This window comes from Engystomops pustulosus, chromosome 9, assembly GCF_040894005.1.
Source record: "Engystomops pustulosus chromosome 9, aEngPut4.maternal, whole genome shotgun sequence".
In the NCBI taxonomy this organism is placed as follows: Eukaryota; Metazoa; Chordata; class Amphibia; order Anura; family Leptodactylidae; genus Engystomops; species Engystomops pustulosus.
In genome coordinates, this window is record NC_092419.1 from 27,499,749 (window position 1) to 27,515,163 (window position 15,415).

At 44.3% G+C, this 15,415-nt stretch overlaps 1 protein-coding gene across 1 annotated transcript; it reads left to right on the plus strand.

The window, feature by feature from the left end:
* The first annotated feature begins 9,774 nt into the window (after positions 1–9,774).
* LOC140076912 (C5a anaphylatoxin chemotactic receptor 1-like) lies at positions 9,775–15,015 on the plus strand. The gene is made up of 2 exons (XM_072123704.1): positions 9,775–9,834; positions 12,659–15,015. Exon 2 carries the CDS (start codon positions 12,705–12,707, stop codon positions 13,728–13,730), a length of 1,026 nt encoding a protein of 341 aa, XP_071979805.1. The 5' UTR covers positions 9,775–9,834; positions 12,659–12,704; the 3' UTR covers positions 13,731–15,015.
* The last annotated feature ends 400 nt before the right edge of the window (positions 15,016–15,415 follow it).

Here is a 15,415-nt window from a genome sequence, read left to right on the forward strand (position 1 = left end):
TATAACCTGCCAGCCCCTGTAGTGTGTAGTCAGCCCCGTGTAGTATATAGCCATCCTGCCCCCATGTAGTATATAGCCATCGTGCCCCCATCTAGTATATAGCCATCCTGTCCCATGTAGTATATAGCCATTCTGCCCCCCCTGCAGTATATAGCCATCCTCCCACCTGTAGTTTATAGCCAGCCCCAGAAGTATATAGCCTGCACCCCCAGTTGTATACAGTCAGCCTGCCCCCCTGTGGTATATAGCCAAGCCCCCAAATAATAATAAAATAATACTTACCTACCTGCGCTCCCTAGAGCCACGTGGTCCTATGTGGGACGAAAAGGCGCCTCAGGATAGGAGGTGAGGGAAGCGCCCTAGGCGATCGCCTACTCTCCCTGATCCCTGCACATCCATACATTGATTACTGTTGTTCCTGCTGTGCTGGCGCTACATACAGGCGCCTACATACAAGCGCCAGGGAGAGAAGGGGCCTGGGAGAACAAGAGTGCACAAACAAGGTTCTGCATTCCATACTGGACCCCTGAGCAACACGGCTCCGAAGCAGCCACTACGGCTGCTACCGATGTTGTTATGCCCCTGCTCCTGACTATGATCGGTATTGATCGGTACATCTTGGTGGTGAAACCTGTCTGGGAAAGGTTTCAACACCATCTTGGTTTTGAAACACAACTCTGAAAAGCTGTATGTGGTTTGTGCAGTCTTATGCAGCGCATCCTTTATGAAATGGGACATCAGTAAATCTAATGAGAAAGAAATGTGTGTTTATAAATATGAAATACTTAGAGGTGAAAGTGATAAAATGATGGAAAACGCTATTGCCGTTTTTTAATTCCTAATTAACTTCATTGCTCCATTTGTTGCCATTGTCACCTGCTACACCATACTAATAATAAGAGTCAGAAAGCGATTTAACAGAAACAAAGACCATGAAAGTCATCCTTGTAGTCATCACTGTCAGGATTGGAGGTGGACTGTCAGGATCGGAGGTGGTAGTGGACCCACTGAACCACCACGAGCCATGACGTAAATCGACACCGGGAGCAGAGTCTAAGTGGCACCTAGTATTCACCTAAGCCCGCCACAGGTTGGACTTACTGCGGTGGGATACTACCAGGTTGCTCCACAGGCGCGACTTGCTCGTGGTAGTGGCCAAGGCGAGGTACAGAAATGGCAAGAGGTCAGGACAGGCGGCACAGGAACGGAGTCGGGGATGTAGGAGAAAGTCAAGACAGATGTCAGAGAATTTGAGGTCAGGAAACGAAGCAAGGGTCACAACGGATCAACAATAGTCTCAATATCACGCTTTCTCTTAGGCAATAGGGCACAAAGATCTGTCAAGGGTCACAGGAAGAGATTAGCCACTGGCAATTAGTGCCGTGCTCGCCCTTTAAATTTAACAGAGCAGGCGCACATGCACCAGACCACAGAAGCCGACGCTGGCGCATGGAAAGGCGCTGGGGTGCCGCTACCCCAGACCCGGGTCGCGGGAGCACCCGTGACAGTACCCCCCCACCCCTTTCGTCCTCCCCCTCTTCTAAGACAGAAGGAACATTTTCATTCTGAATAGTGCCCTAATCTGTGAACAAAGGACTCCAGAACTTTGGAATTTCATTGCAACACTGAGAATGGCTTCCACCGCTGTTTGTCACACATTGCATGGGCTCAGTTTATGCCCATTTTTGACTTTGTATGATTTATGTTGGGGGTAGAGGGTGGGGGGGTTAGCAAACTGATCCAGACAGCTAGCCCTTTTATGCAAAAGCTGCGGAGAGGTAAAGTGTTGGTGCTGGAACCTTGAAAAAAGATCTGGATTTAGGACCCTGGGGCCAGTATTCAAGAAGAATTAGGAACAAATGGGGGAAATGTACAGTATGAAGTGAGGTTTCTAAAATCTGATAAATTTGTGAAAAAATCTTGTTATAACCGGCAAATTCTTTACAAATATGTATAACCCCTAAGTGCCTGACATGTGTCATATCTGAGCTGTTATCAGATTATGTGCACATGCCTCCCCCTCAGACCTATCAAATCATCTTTTACCAATTTATCTCATTTCAAGGACAAAATCTGTTCTGATAATTCTTTTTACTCAAGCAATAGATATTCTGCAGCACAACGTAACTTCCTTATCTCGGAAGCTGCCTTTCCTGTACAAGACGCAGACAGTTTTGGCCTCTGGGTGCGGCCAACTTTTTCTACTTATTTTCTTTTATGCCGAGTTCTAAAAATCATAACATTTTTATTTTTACAACGTTTGCTGTGGGCTTGTATTTAGTGACCCAGGTTGTACTTTTAGGCGGTGTTATAGGGATGCTTATAACTTGACTGATTTTTATCAGTTTTTACTGGAGGAATTCAAACAAAAATTCAGAATTATTAAAATATATATAATTTTGCGGATCGGTATGATTCCAAATAAACCTTAGTCATACAGTTTTTCTAATATACATTGGAAAAACTTTTCTTTAACCGTTAAGCTCACCATAATATGTTGTGGCACCCTAAACCTGTACGGAGGGGGCTCATGGGATGCACCCACCCATCAACCCCCGATGGATCTTTGAGCTATACGCCATAGAGAAGGCTTCCTAGTGTTGTCCCATCCTTGATCTCCTGTTGCTGATCCCGGACCTGACCTCTGCCGAGACTGCCCACTGATTCTGTATTTCGACCTTGGCTGCCACCGCGGGACTAGTCGCACCTGTGGAACGACCTGGTGGCACCCTGTCGCAGCAAGACCATCCTGCTTTGCGGAGGGCTCTGTTGAAGACTGGGTGCCACTTAGATTCCGGTCCCAGGTGTAGTACCATCTCCAGCGGTGGTAGAGAGGGCTCACTGACCCCGAGCCCTGACACTCGTGTATAAGCCATGTATTTCAGCACAAAAACATAACTTGGCTTATACACAAGCGTATAAAATGTAAACTTTTATCCTTACCTTCTGGCTCTCCCTGCGGCTCCTTTTCTCTCTTGTCTTCATGTCTATTAGAGCGGGCAGAGACGAGCCTACGCTCTCTGCCCGCACACATGCTATGAAGTGGCCACCTTGCAGATGATGACACCAGAGAGTGTACACAGGCAGAGAACATGGACGCGTCTCTGCCCACTCTGATAGACATGAAGACAAGAGAGAAGAGGAGCTGCAGGGAGCACTGGAAGGTAAATATAGGAGTTTTTTAATACAAGAAGGGGCTACAGGGCAATTCATTTCTTGGGGGTGGGGAGTTCTGTTGCATGGGGCATACCATTACTGCGTAAGCCTGCATGGGGCATACCATTACTGGGTGAGGCTGCATGGGGCATTTCATTACTGGGGGAGGCAGTATTGGGCATATCAATACTGAGGGAGGCTGCTAGGCATTACATTACTGAGGGGTGCTGCACGGGGCATATCGATACTGGGGGAGGTTGAATATTTAATTACTGGGGAGGGCTTTATGATGTATATCGTTACTGGGAGGCTGCATGGGGCATATCATTACTGTGGGAGGCTGCATGGGGCATATCATTACTGGGGGAAGCTGCATGGGGCAGATCATTACTGGGGGAGGCTGCATGGGGCATATCATTACTGGGGGAAGCTGCATGGGGCAGATCGTTACTGGGAGAAGGCTGCATGGGGCAGATCATTACTGGGGGAAGGCCGCATGGGGCAGATCATTACTGGGGGAGGCTGCATGGGGCAGGTTATTACTGGGGGAGGCTGCATGGGGCAGATCAATACTCAAATAACCTTATAATTCCAATAGTTATCATTTCTTCCATTATCCATACCAATATATGCATTTTCTTTATAGTTTTTAATTTTTGTTGTTTGTGGTCAACCAGAAAAAAAAAAAGATGGACTTTGTGGATTCCCCCAACGTAAAACAAACTCAGTTTAATATATTCTGGTCCATGACCAGAAAGTTTCTGTATTTTTGTTGCATGTGGTTTTTGTAACATTTCTTCAGACGGGTTATTCAAATGACTTCTGTGTCCTTCTGGGTTTTGTATCTGTACGCTGGCGCTCCCGTAGGCTTTTTATATACAACTCGCTGCTCCTGTTTGCCCTGTTATAAAACCACATAGTTTTTTTTAAATACAAAAAGTTTGTTTGGCGCTCTGGAAAGTAAATGTCATAATGCAATGTGCTCGGCTCACAGATACGGCTCAGTGATGGTCAGTAGACATGTGCTGCCTCCTGCAGGAAAACTATTACTGAAAGAAGTTCCCTAACTTTAAAGCTTAGGTTTGGAAAATATTAAATATAAGAATACATAACTTGTCAGGCCGTGTCCTTCAGTCATTTTCTACCTTTTCCGGATGAAAAATAATGAAATAGGTCACAACAGTTAAAGGGCATCTACCACCAGAATGAAAGACTGTATGCAAATGAGCCTGAGGGGCTTCAGGATCCATAGGCATTAATGGAGCCTGGAGCCCCTTGTCACGGGTGCTCCTGCGACCCACGTTCCGGGTCGCAGGCGCACCTGTGCCCCTCACTGTGCCCTGGGACGGCTCTCTTACCTTCCCACGATCCACCAACGATCTCCTCGTTCTGATGCTGGCCGCCTGCCCTTCCTGTTTAAATCCTGGCCCTTTCCTGCGGGATCTTTGTCCATGATGCCTCTTTGGACAAGCATCTTTGTCCATGATGCTGGTCTCTTATGCCTAGTGATCGTTTTGTGAATTCCCGTTGTGACCCCCGTTCCGTCCCTGGCCTGTCCTCGACCACAGTTCTGCCTGACGACTCTGTACCTCACCTTGGCGGCACTGCGGACAAAGTCGCGCCTGTGGAGCGACCTTGTGGTACCACGCCGCAGCAAGTCCAAACCTTTTTGCAGCTGTGAAAACCTGGTGCCACTTAGACTCTGGTCCCAGGTGTCGGCTTACGTCATCGTCCGCGGTGGTGCAGCGGTCCCACTACCCCAGAAGCCTGGTACCCGTCAGACTCATTTGCATACAAATGGGCCAGATTTACACACCATGCAGTTTGCCTCACTATCCTGCAGACTATGCCAGACCGGTCACCGTCTTCATGAATCAGGTGCACCCAGTGGGCGCCCAAAATATACTGTATAAAGTGCACCAGGTTTTTTTGTGGTGCACTCAGTTCCCTTTACGTGCACATGGATGTGTCACGGCGTGCATAGTGCAGCTGCGACACAATACAAGCGCACATAGTTTGATATTGGTGGGCCAATGTGTCAGCTCCAAATGTATTTATGTGAAACATATTTTTTTTATTTACAGTTTTTAAAAACATTTTTTTTACTAACCCGTCCTGTGTCCTCCTCCCATCTGTTATCCAGCAACTAGCAGTCACCAAGCTTCTCTGGAGTCCCATTCACCCTGGACCTTGTATATAAGATGACCGGTTGAGGACTGGGTCAAGTGACAGCACTTCTATTTATTATATTTTGTTTTATTCCCTTATGAAGAATGGCTGGACCATTATATATTCTATTACCTCTTGTGTCACCCCACTATTCCTCATAGACTGTAAGCTCTTGCGAACAGGGACCTCACTCCTTTTGTTCCATACGAATGTTTGTGCTCCGTCATGTTTTATTATATTTGTAATTGTTCCCTATGATTTGTAAAGCGCTATGGAATATGATGGCGCTATATAAATAAGGATTCATCATAGACAGGGCGCATCCTCAGCACCTAGAGGAAAGAGAGTTCTTCCATCACCATAGACAGGGGGCATCCGCTACACCTAGAGGAGAGGAGGTTCTACCATCACCATAGACAGGGGGCATCCTCTACACCTAGAGGAGAGGCAGTTCTACCTTCACCATAGACAGGGGACATCCTCTACACCTACAGGAGAGGCGGTTATACCATCACCATAGACAGGGTGCATCCTCTACACCTAGATGAGAGGAGGTACTACCATCACCATAGACAGGGGACATCTTCTACACCTAGAGGAGAGGCGGTTCTATCATCACCATAGACAGGGGACATCCTCTACACCTACAGGAGAGGAGGTACTACCATCACCATAGACAGGGGACATCTTCTACACCTAGAGGAGAGGAGGTTCTACCATCCCCATAGACAGGAGGCATCCTCTACACCTAGAGTAATGGCGGTTCTACCATCACCATAGACGGGGGGCATCCTCTACACCTAGAAGAGAGGAGGTACTACCATCACCATAGACAGGGGACATCTTCTACACCTAGAGGAGAGGCAGTTCTACCTTCACCATAGACAGGGGACATCCTCTACACCTACAGGAGAGGCGGTTATACCATCACCATAGACAGGGTGCATCCTCTACACCTAGAGGACAGAGAGTTCTTCCATCACCATAGACGGGGGGCATCCTCTACACCTAGAGGAGAGGAGGTTCTACCATCCCCATAGACAGGAGGCATTCTCTACACCTAGAGGAGAGGCGGCTCTACCATCCCCATAGACAGGAGGCATCCTCTACACCTAGAGGAAAGGCGGTTCTACCATCACCATAGACGGGGGCCTCCTTTACACCTAGAGGAGAGGAGGTTCTACCATCACCATAGACAGGGGGCATCCTCTACACCTAGAAGAGAGGAGGTTCTACCATCACCATAGACAGGGGGCAGAGTCTACACCTAGAGGAGAGGTGGTTCTACCATCACCATAGACAGGGGCATCCTCTACACCTAGAGGAAAGGCAGTTCTACCATCACCATAGACAGGGGGCTTCCTCTTCACCTAGAGGAGAGGTGGTTCCACCATGACCAAAGACAGGGGCATCCTTTACACCTAGAAGAGAGGAGGTTCTACCATCACCATAGACAGGGGGCTTCCTCTACACCTAGAGGAGAGGTGGTTCCACCATGACCAAAGACAGGGGCATCCTTTACACCTAGAAGAGAGGAGGTTCTACCATCACCATAGACAGGGGGCATCCTCTACACCTTGAGGAGAGGTGGTTCCACCATCACCAAAGACAGGTGCATCCCTTACACCTAGAAGAGAGGAGGTTCTACCATAGACAGGGGGCAGAGTCTACACCGAGAGGAGAGGCCGTTCTACCATTGCCATTGACAGGGGGCATCCTCTACACCTTGAGGAGAGGTGGTTCTACCATCACCATATACAGGGGGCATCCTCTACACCTAGAGGAGAGGCAGCTCTACCATCACCATAGACAGGGGGCATCCTCTACACCTAGAGCAGAGGAGGTTCTACTATCACCATAGACAGGGAGCATCCTCTACACCTAGAGGAGAGGAGGTTCTACCATCACCATAGACAGGGGGCATCCATTACACACATAGGAGAAGCGGTTCTACCATCCCCATAGACGGGGGACATCCTGTACACCTAGAGGAAAGGAGGTTCTACCATCACTATAGACAGGGGCATCCTTTACACCTAGAGGAGAGGCAGTTCTACCATCATCATAGACAGAGGACATCTTCTACCTACACCTAGAGGAGAGGTGGTTCTATCATCACCATAGACGGGGGACATCCTCTACACCTAGAGGAAAGGAGGTTCTACCATCACCATAGACAGCGGCCATCCTCTACACCTAGAGGAGAGGAGGTTCTACTATCACCATAGACAGGGGGCATCCATTACACATAGAGGAGAAGCGGTTCTACCATCACCATAGACAGGGGGCATCCTCTACACCTAGAGGAGAGGAGGTTCTACCATCACCATAGCTAGGGGACATCCTCTACACCTACAGGAGAGGTGGTTCTACCATCACCATAGGCAGAGGACATCCTCTACACCTAGAGGAGAGGAGGCTCTACCATCACCATAGACAGTGGCCATCCTCTACACTTAGAGGAAAGGAGGTTCTACCATCCCCATAGACAGGGATTCCTGACTATGGAATGCTACATCGAAGTTGTAGCATTAACGAGCAATAACGTCACATAGTATGGGAATAAAACTTTTTGCAAGAAGTTTCTGTTGATCCAGGTAGTTTTTCTGACCACCATATTCGGGGTCTGTAAGGATTTTTTTTATCTACTTTGGTCCAACTGGAATCAGCATTGCAAGGTTTTTGCTTTGCTCTGTATAATTTGAAATTTATAGATTGGACTTGATGGACTGATGTCTTTTTTTAATCTTATTTAATATGACACTATGAAATATGATGTTTCTTTCTTCCTATTCACGTGCCATTGGGGGAGATTTCACATAAAAGAGGGAATTCTAGAAAGAAAATCTTATACCCTACCTGGGTCCCGATAGTTTACTGGGGTAAATTCTTTGGAGTCCCTTTTATGTAAACATACATACATTGATATTACCGATGCATTGATGCCATTTCCTGCATTTTTTATTCTGTAGCTAGTGCTATAATTTGCTCAGAAGTTATTATCAAGATAAGGTCACATACAGGGGACTTTCCTATATTAACATTTCACAGAGCAGGTTGTCTGGTTTTGGTTAGGGCCCACCTGTAAAATCTTTTAATGGGGCCTACCCCCATAGCTTACTTTCTAGTCATTGCCTTGGACTGTTATGGTCTTAGGAGCTCCGTCAGTAACTTGCTGACTGGTTTTTGCTTTTAACTTAGCCCTTCTTAGCTATGAGCAAGCAATATACACCCATACAGTAGTGCTTGGGGGCCACCAAAAGTGGCCAAACAGTGGATCCAACTCTTCGCCTGTGGGTCAGTCCGAGCCTGCTTACAACGGATGGCTACGAGGAGGAGCAGGAGGAGAAGTGAACTTTGACAGCAGCCAGTAAATGGCGGCTCTCGATGTTCTGAATTTTCCCCCTTATATGGACAGTGACATCACTGGGGACCTCCCTGAGCGTACATTCAGCGGAGGCTGGGGATGGATGCAATACTTTGCAACTGTTCCCTATTGCTTGCAATGGAATCAACAGAGCATGTTTTCCACAGTATATGATGTATACAAGGCAGAAGGAGGCAAAAAAGATGCCCCCTCCTGTCAGTATATGTCTATGGATATGCTTAGTGCATCACAAAGATGTGTCCCAATTACAATGCCATACTTTAATTAAATTTAAAGGGCTTGTAACTAGGCAGAAAAACAGGAAAATAAGAGGAGCCACCATCCAAATACTTCCGGTCATTGGATATAGCATTGAAACTAATGCTTTATCAGACGCATGTTTTTCTGTACAGATGCAGAACATATAAGATATTCTGTTGTTCTGTTGTGATTCTGTGTATGTCCAAGAATTAAGTTATTGAAACTCTTTTTAACTATTTTTCTGGGAATAGTGACATCATTTCCGGTTATTGATTATAAAATTAAACCAATGCTTGTTTGCACACAGACCTGACGAAGCGCCCAGTAGCCGTCGCGAAACTCGTTGTCCATCCTGTTTTATTGCTTTATCGTTTTATTTATTCATTTATTTTTTGAATTTATTTTACTCTGGTCTTCATATTAAAAGGAATTACTATTAAGCTATATAGCTTTGATCTTTTGGGTTGCGTCGTGAGAAGTCCTTATTTTCACCTGGTATCCATTGAGGAAATTCAATTCCATATCCTTGGATCCATTTTTGGCATTTCTACAACGGGGAAAGATTTCCACCTGCAAGGACGAGGCAGCATCCTGAACGTGATTTAACAGCGTTGTGCCTGTCCGCATAATTACCGAAGGTGAGCAGAATATGCGCACAAATACACAAGTAATTTGAAAAAACACATTTATTTTTTCTGTCTTGCTCCAAGATATTCTGTTGTTGGTGATTAGATAATTGTAAAAACGTCTTCTATCTAAATGTGCAAGTGATGTCATTTTATCTGAAAAAAAGATCTGCCACAAGTTTATAACAGAGAGAACAGAAATCCCTCTTTTATTATCTGACATAAGTCACCAAGAACGTGAAACCTCTTCCTCGGGTAAGTAAAACATGTTATTATATCCATATATTCCCTGTGACAATATATTTTAGCAGTGGATCAAAAAAACATAAAACAATGTTCCAAATTAAAAGATTATTATTCGCAAATGGGCGTTGCCATTAGACACATTGCAATAGGGGATTTATGTGTATTTGCTAGGGGTCTGACCCCTGGCGATTGGCGGAACAGGGATCTACAATTCCCCATGTCTCGCCACATAACGGGACTTCTGGAATGCCCCTGAAGGTCATGGAAATTCCATGGAAGTAAATGGAGCGCAGGATGGAGCTGTAATACATTACTTTAAGGTAAACTTCAGTGCTTAGACCTCGTACGAAGGGCTTGTTACCAAGTAAGTTTCGTTATAAAATTCACCTTTATAAACTTCTTTTTATACTTATAAATTTAGTACTTTAGGTAATAATTTAAATGACATTATTGTCTGCTCTTCGATCACATTTAGTAGGGTTTCTTCTATGTTGAATCAGAATCTCATCTCTTATTATTATGCACAGACTTGTGTGAGGTTTTTGCTGGAGGGATACTTACCATGGACCTAGTAACCGAGTCTGTTTTTAATATCTCTGATCTCAGATCGTTCTCTAGGCAAAGATTTTTTTTATATTTACATTTATTCCATGTCTGAACAGGTTTTAGACCATGTCCCTCTGCCATGATGACCACTGAGACTAGAACTTCTACCACATTAGATTTACCTAGTGCTATTTTACCTCGAAGACGATCCCAACCTCAAACCACTGTACATTTTACATAATGTTCAATGATCTTGACCTCACATATCCACATGCAAGATCCATAAAGTTACTTCTCATTCACCGAATTGCCATCAGCAGAGGGTCCACCCATGTACTCCAGGATGCTTTACATTGGACTTACTTATATCTTCTCACCTCTTGGAATGCCTGGTTTGCTCAAGCGAGTTGGACTTGTTGTGGCGGGATACCCCCAGGTCACTGCACAGGCGTGACTTGCTCACGATGGTGGCCAAGGTGAGGTACAGAATTGTAAGGCTGAGATGGAGTCGTGGACAGGCAGAGGAGGTCAGGACAGGAGGCAGAGGAGCTAATACAGGAACGGAATCGAGGTCACAATGGGAAATCACTATAAACACACAGGGAAACAGGAGACAAGCTTTCACAAAGGCACAAGGCACAAATATCGGGCAGGGGATGCAGGAAGGGCCGGCAATTTAACAGGGAAGGAGGCGCTCTGGCCCTTTAAATCGTAGAGAGCTGGCGCATGCATCAGAGAGTGGGAACGAGGGAAGGTAAGTGAGGCTCCAGGGGCACAAGGAGGCGCAAGGGTGCACCTGCGACCTGAGACATGGGTCGGAGGAGCACCCGTGACAGTGATGTTGGAGGCAAACAGAAACATTTTATGCTGGTGGTCCTATGGAACCTCAGTCCGACACAGTTGGTAGATACACAAAAGAACGCAGAATTTTAAAATAGATATTCTTCTCTGATTTCCACTTAGATAGTTTGGGCACATTGCCCTCAGCAGAGGGTCCACTGCTACATGCTGCTTCACATTTGACTTACTTCAGTCTTCTAACCTCTTGGAATGCTTCATACCATTTTTAAACAAAATTTGTTAAGCCATATTTCATATTGATCTCCCCCTGTGTAATGGAAATACACTATTAGCTAGTGATGGCTAACTCTGTATGGCTTCCAACTACTAAGGGATATGTCACCCATGTCCCTGCACTACTCGGAAATACTGATAAATCAAAGAAAAGCAACTAGTGGTAGAAAACCCTAAAAACCCCAAAATTCTTCTATTTGAATGGAAAATGGTTTGCGAATATTGTTACTGTTTATTATCACTTTAACTGTAGCCAAGAGAAGCCATTGAGCTCATCGGCTGCAACCCTTCCTCCCAGATCAAAATCATTGCCCAAATAAAGTGTTATATGAGGGGAAAGTAACACTGCCAAAAAAACATTTCTTTCCAATGTAGTAAATTCTTTACCCTGCACAATCTGACATAGCATTTATGGCTACATTAAAGTACATGGGTTTCATGATGGAAACGTCAAGGACCCCTTTGTAAGGGAATATAAAAATTATTAAAAAACAGCTTTCCCCTCTTTTATGGCACCAGTTCAGTCTCTTGTTTTCAGGACAAAAATTTGTGGTGATAAAAGCAATGTAGACGTAGATGCGCTGAAATGATCAGCATTATTTATGGCTTTTGCGTCCTTGAACATAAAAGAAATGCTGAATTAGATCAGATTTGAACATTTTTCAAACCACTTTGCAGTACATGAAAAGTTAAAAACCAGCAAAAGTCAGATCTATATTTACTTCCCCAAGCAGAGACAATTCTTTCAGTTTTGAAAGAGATTTTTTGTTGTTGTTTACGTAATCACATTATTGTTACATTTTCTTAAAGGGGTACAGGCAGTCCCCGGGTTAAGTACAAGATAAGTTCTGTAGGTTTGTTCTTAAGTTGAATTTGTATGGAAGTCGGAACTGAATACTAAAAATTTTTTTGTCTCTATGACTATTTAATTTAAAAATGTTGGGTTGTAATAAGAACCAGAATTAACAATAAATGTTAATAACAGACACCTTTATATAACTGTTATAGCTGTTTATTGTAGCCTTGGACTAAAGTACAGTAAATTACCAACCGTTTGTAACTAGGGGTCGTCTGTAAATCAGGTCTTCTTAAGTAGGGGACCACCTGTATTCTGATTTTCAAGACACAATGTTATTGGTGAGGGATATTGTTCACATTTCTAACATCTATTTAACAGTATTTTGCTCATGCTTTTTTTAAAATTGTTTTTCAGGTTCTTCCAGAGACCAAGAAATCTTTTTCGGTTGGTCGAGGAGATCATGAATTACACTTATGATGATATTTACTATGAGGACTTTACATTTCCCCCCAGCATAGAGGAAAATGGCCAAAATCCAGTCCTTTACTGGTTCACCATATTCCAATACATCCTTGTGTTCATATTTGGTGTTCCTGGAAATGGTTTGGTGATATGGATAACCGCCTTTGAAATGAAACATTCGGTGAACACTGTATGGTTCCTAAATCTGGCAGTGGCCGATCTCCTGTGCTGTCTGTCTGTGCCATTCACTATCATGTATATCGTCCTGGGATATTGGCCCCTGGGCGTCCTTGCCTGCAAATTTATCCCACCCATATTGTTAATAAACATGTACGCCAGCGTCCTCCTCCTGACTATGATCAGTATTGATCGGTGCGTCTTGGTGGTGAAACCTGTCTGGTGTCAGAACAAGAGGACTCTGGGAAAGGCGTATGTGGCTTGTGCGGTTACGTGGATCGTGGCCATCATCTTGAGCAGCCCAAGCCTAGTTTTTCGCAATGTGAGAGAACACAATGGAAGAGACAGTTGTGTTCTAGACTATACTCTACTAAGACACGACAGACAGAAGGTAGAAGACTCTGTTGTCCTTTGTCGCCTACTCATCGGGTTTATTATCCCATTTATGGTCATCATTACCTGCTACACTGTCCTGATACACAGGGTGAAGTTACGATTTTCCCATAACACCAAGGCAATGAAGGTTTCCATTGTTGTCATCATTGGGTTTTTTGTGTGTTGGCTTCCTTATCACGTGGTGGCAGTGATCTTAGCTATGAATGATTATAGCTCGCCTTTATATCACACCACAATAAAGCATATGGATACTGTGAATGCCCTGGCGTTCATGAACAGTTGTATCAATCCTGTCATTTATGTGCTAATTGGTCAAGACTTCAAAAATAAATTTAAAAGTTCAGTCAAGGTCATTCTGAAGGACGTCTTAGAAGATGAAATGACCCCCTCTGTCGACTCCAACAGGACAAATCTAACTTCTGATTCAAAGAACACAGATACTTCTCTTTAGCATCACATTGTATCTTTAGTATTGTTATCCTACTATGCGTAAGAAGGATTATTTTGGCTTATAGGGGTTGAAGAGCGCAAACATTGAACTCCCTATATATTAATGCCTCTATGTTAAATGTATAGTGTAGTATGATAGGTGTTAGTATGAAGTGTTTTAGCTCTTGTATGAAGAACAAAGTAGAATTAGAATTGTAGAAGCTTCTTTCCTATTCTGATGATAGTAGTATTATTATATGCTAATATTATACAGTAAAATACAAGCTATGGTGCACTCTTTAAGGCCCCATTCACAAGGCTGCAATGGTGGCCGTGACCTGATTGCATGATTTGCGACCAGATCACGGCCCCCCATAGATTTCAATGGCTCCCGGTCACGGCGCGATGCTGGGCGGCCGCTCTTCTGCCTATGGAGAGAGGAGGGGTGACGAACGCTCACCCCTCCCATCTTCTCCTCCTGGCCCCGCGTTCCGGGACCTGGTCTAGGCGAGAACGTGGTTGTGTGAATGAGCCCTTAGTAACATGTTATATCAATGAATGAGGTGCACCTATAGATCAACAAGAGGTCTCTCTATCATACAACAGTGTCTGTTTAAAGTTTTAGCTCACCGTTACTCATTTGTCTACAGAAAAATGGCAGAATTGATATCAGTAGTCTTTCATTTTTAAAGTCTTTTTGAAGTGTCGGACATTGGCTTAACAGTCACCTATAGGTCATACTAGTCCCATCGAGCAATGTCCTAAAGACTCTCCACTAACTGGATTTCCACAAGGAGAATTAGTAGCTTCCAAGCATTTACCCTGTCCTTTATACAGCATGTGATTGGAAATAGACAATGGGTAATATTTACATACCCGTCCGGAGGAATTAATCGAAAGTACATTGTCCACCGATAATGCACTGTGTCGCGATTCACTAAGATCGTGCGCCCGATATCCTGCATGTGTCACTTCCTCGCTCAGGTCCAACAGAGCTCACCTTCTTTTTCCTGGTGCATGTAAGTGCTTGATCTTGCGACACAATTTGACGGCACTCCCCCCGATTCGGCATGAAAGCCAGTGCAGCTGCGCCAAAATCTGATAGCGTGTGACACCGTTCCCTGCTAAATACCTGTCACAGACCGAGGGACCCTTAGTAAATAAGCCCCAATGATCTGCTGACCAGACACATTAGATATTTATACTGGCTTTACTGGTGCAAGTATCTCAGCAATGTCCTTTATGTCTACCATAGGCACAGTCCGTGTCGTGGATTTTTATAAACTCTTTTCTATGTTTTGTACATTTTTCTGGCTTATATAACAATATTAATTGCCTTTATAACAAATTCAATAAAGTTGAATATATCAAATGTACTCAGTTGCCATTTGTTGTCACATTATGACTGTACATACGGTGTCGAGACTAATGTCACTAAGATGAAGATATACAGTTGGGTGGAATTATAATTTATAAAAAAAAAAGTCTACAAGACCCAAAATCACTATAGTCACTTCTGATTGGCCAAGGAGTTGTACTATTTCTTATACCTTTCTGTTCATAATATATAAATACATTTACAGCAATATGCGTCATAAATATTTTCATACTTGTCCCAGATAACATCTTTAAGTCCCCAATCCCCCATTGATCCATTACCTTTATTATCTCCAACAAACAGACATGTTATCTAATCTCTTCCTGTTC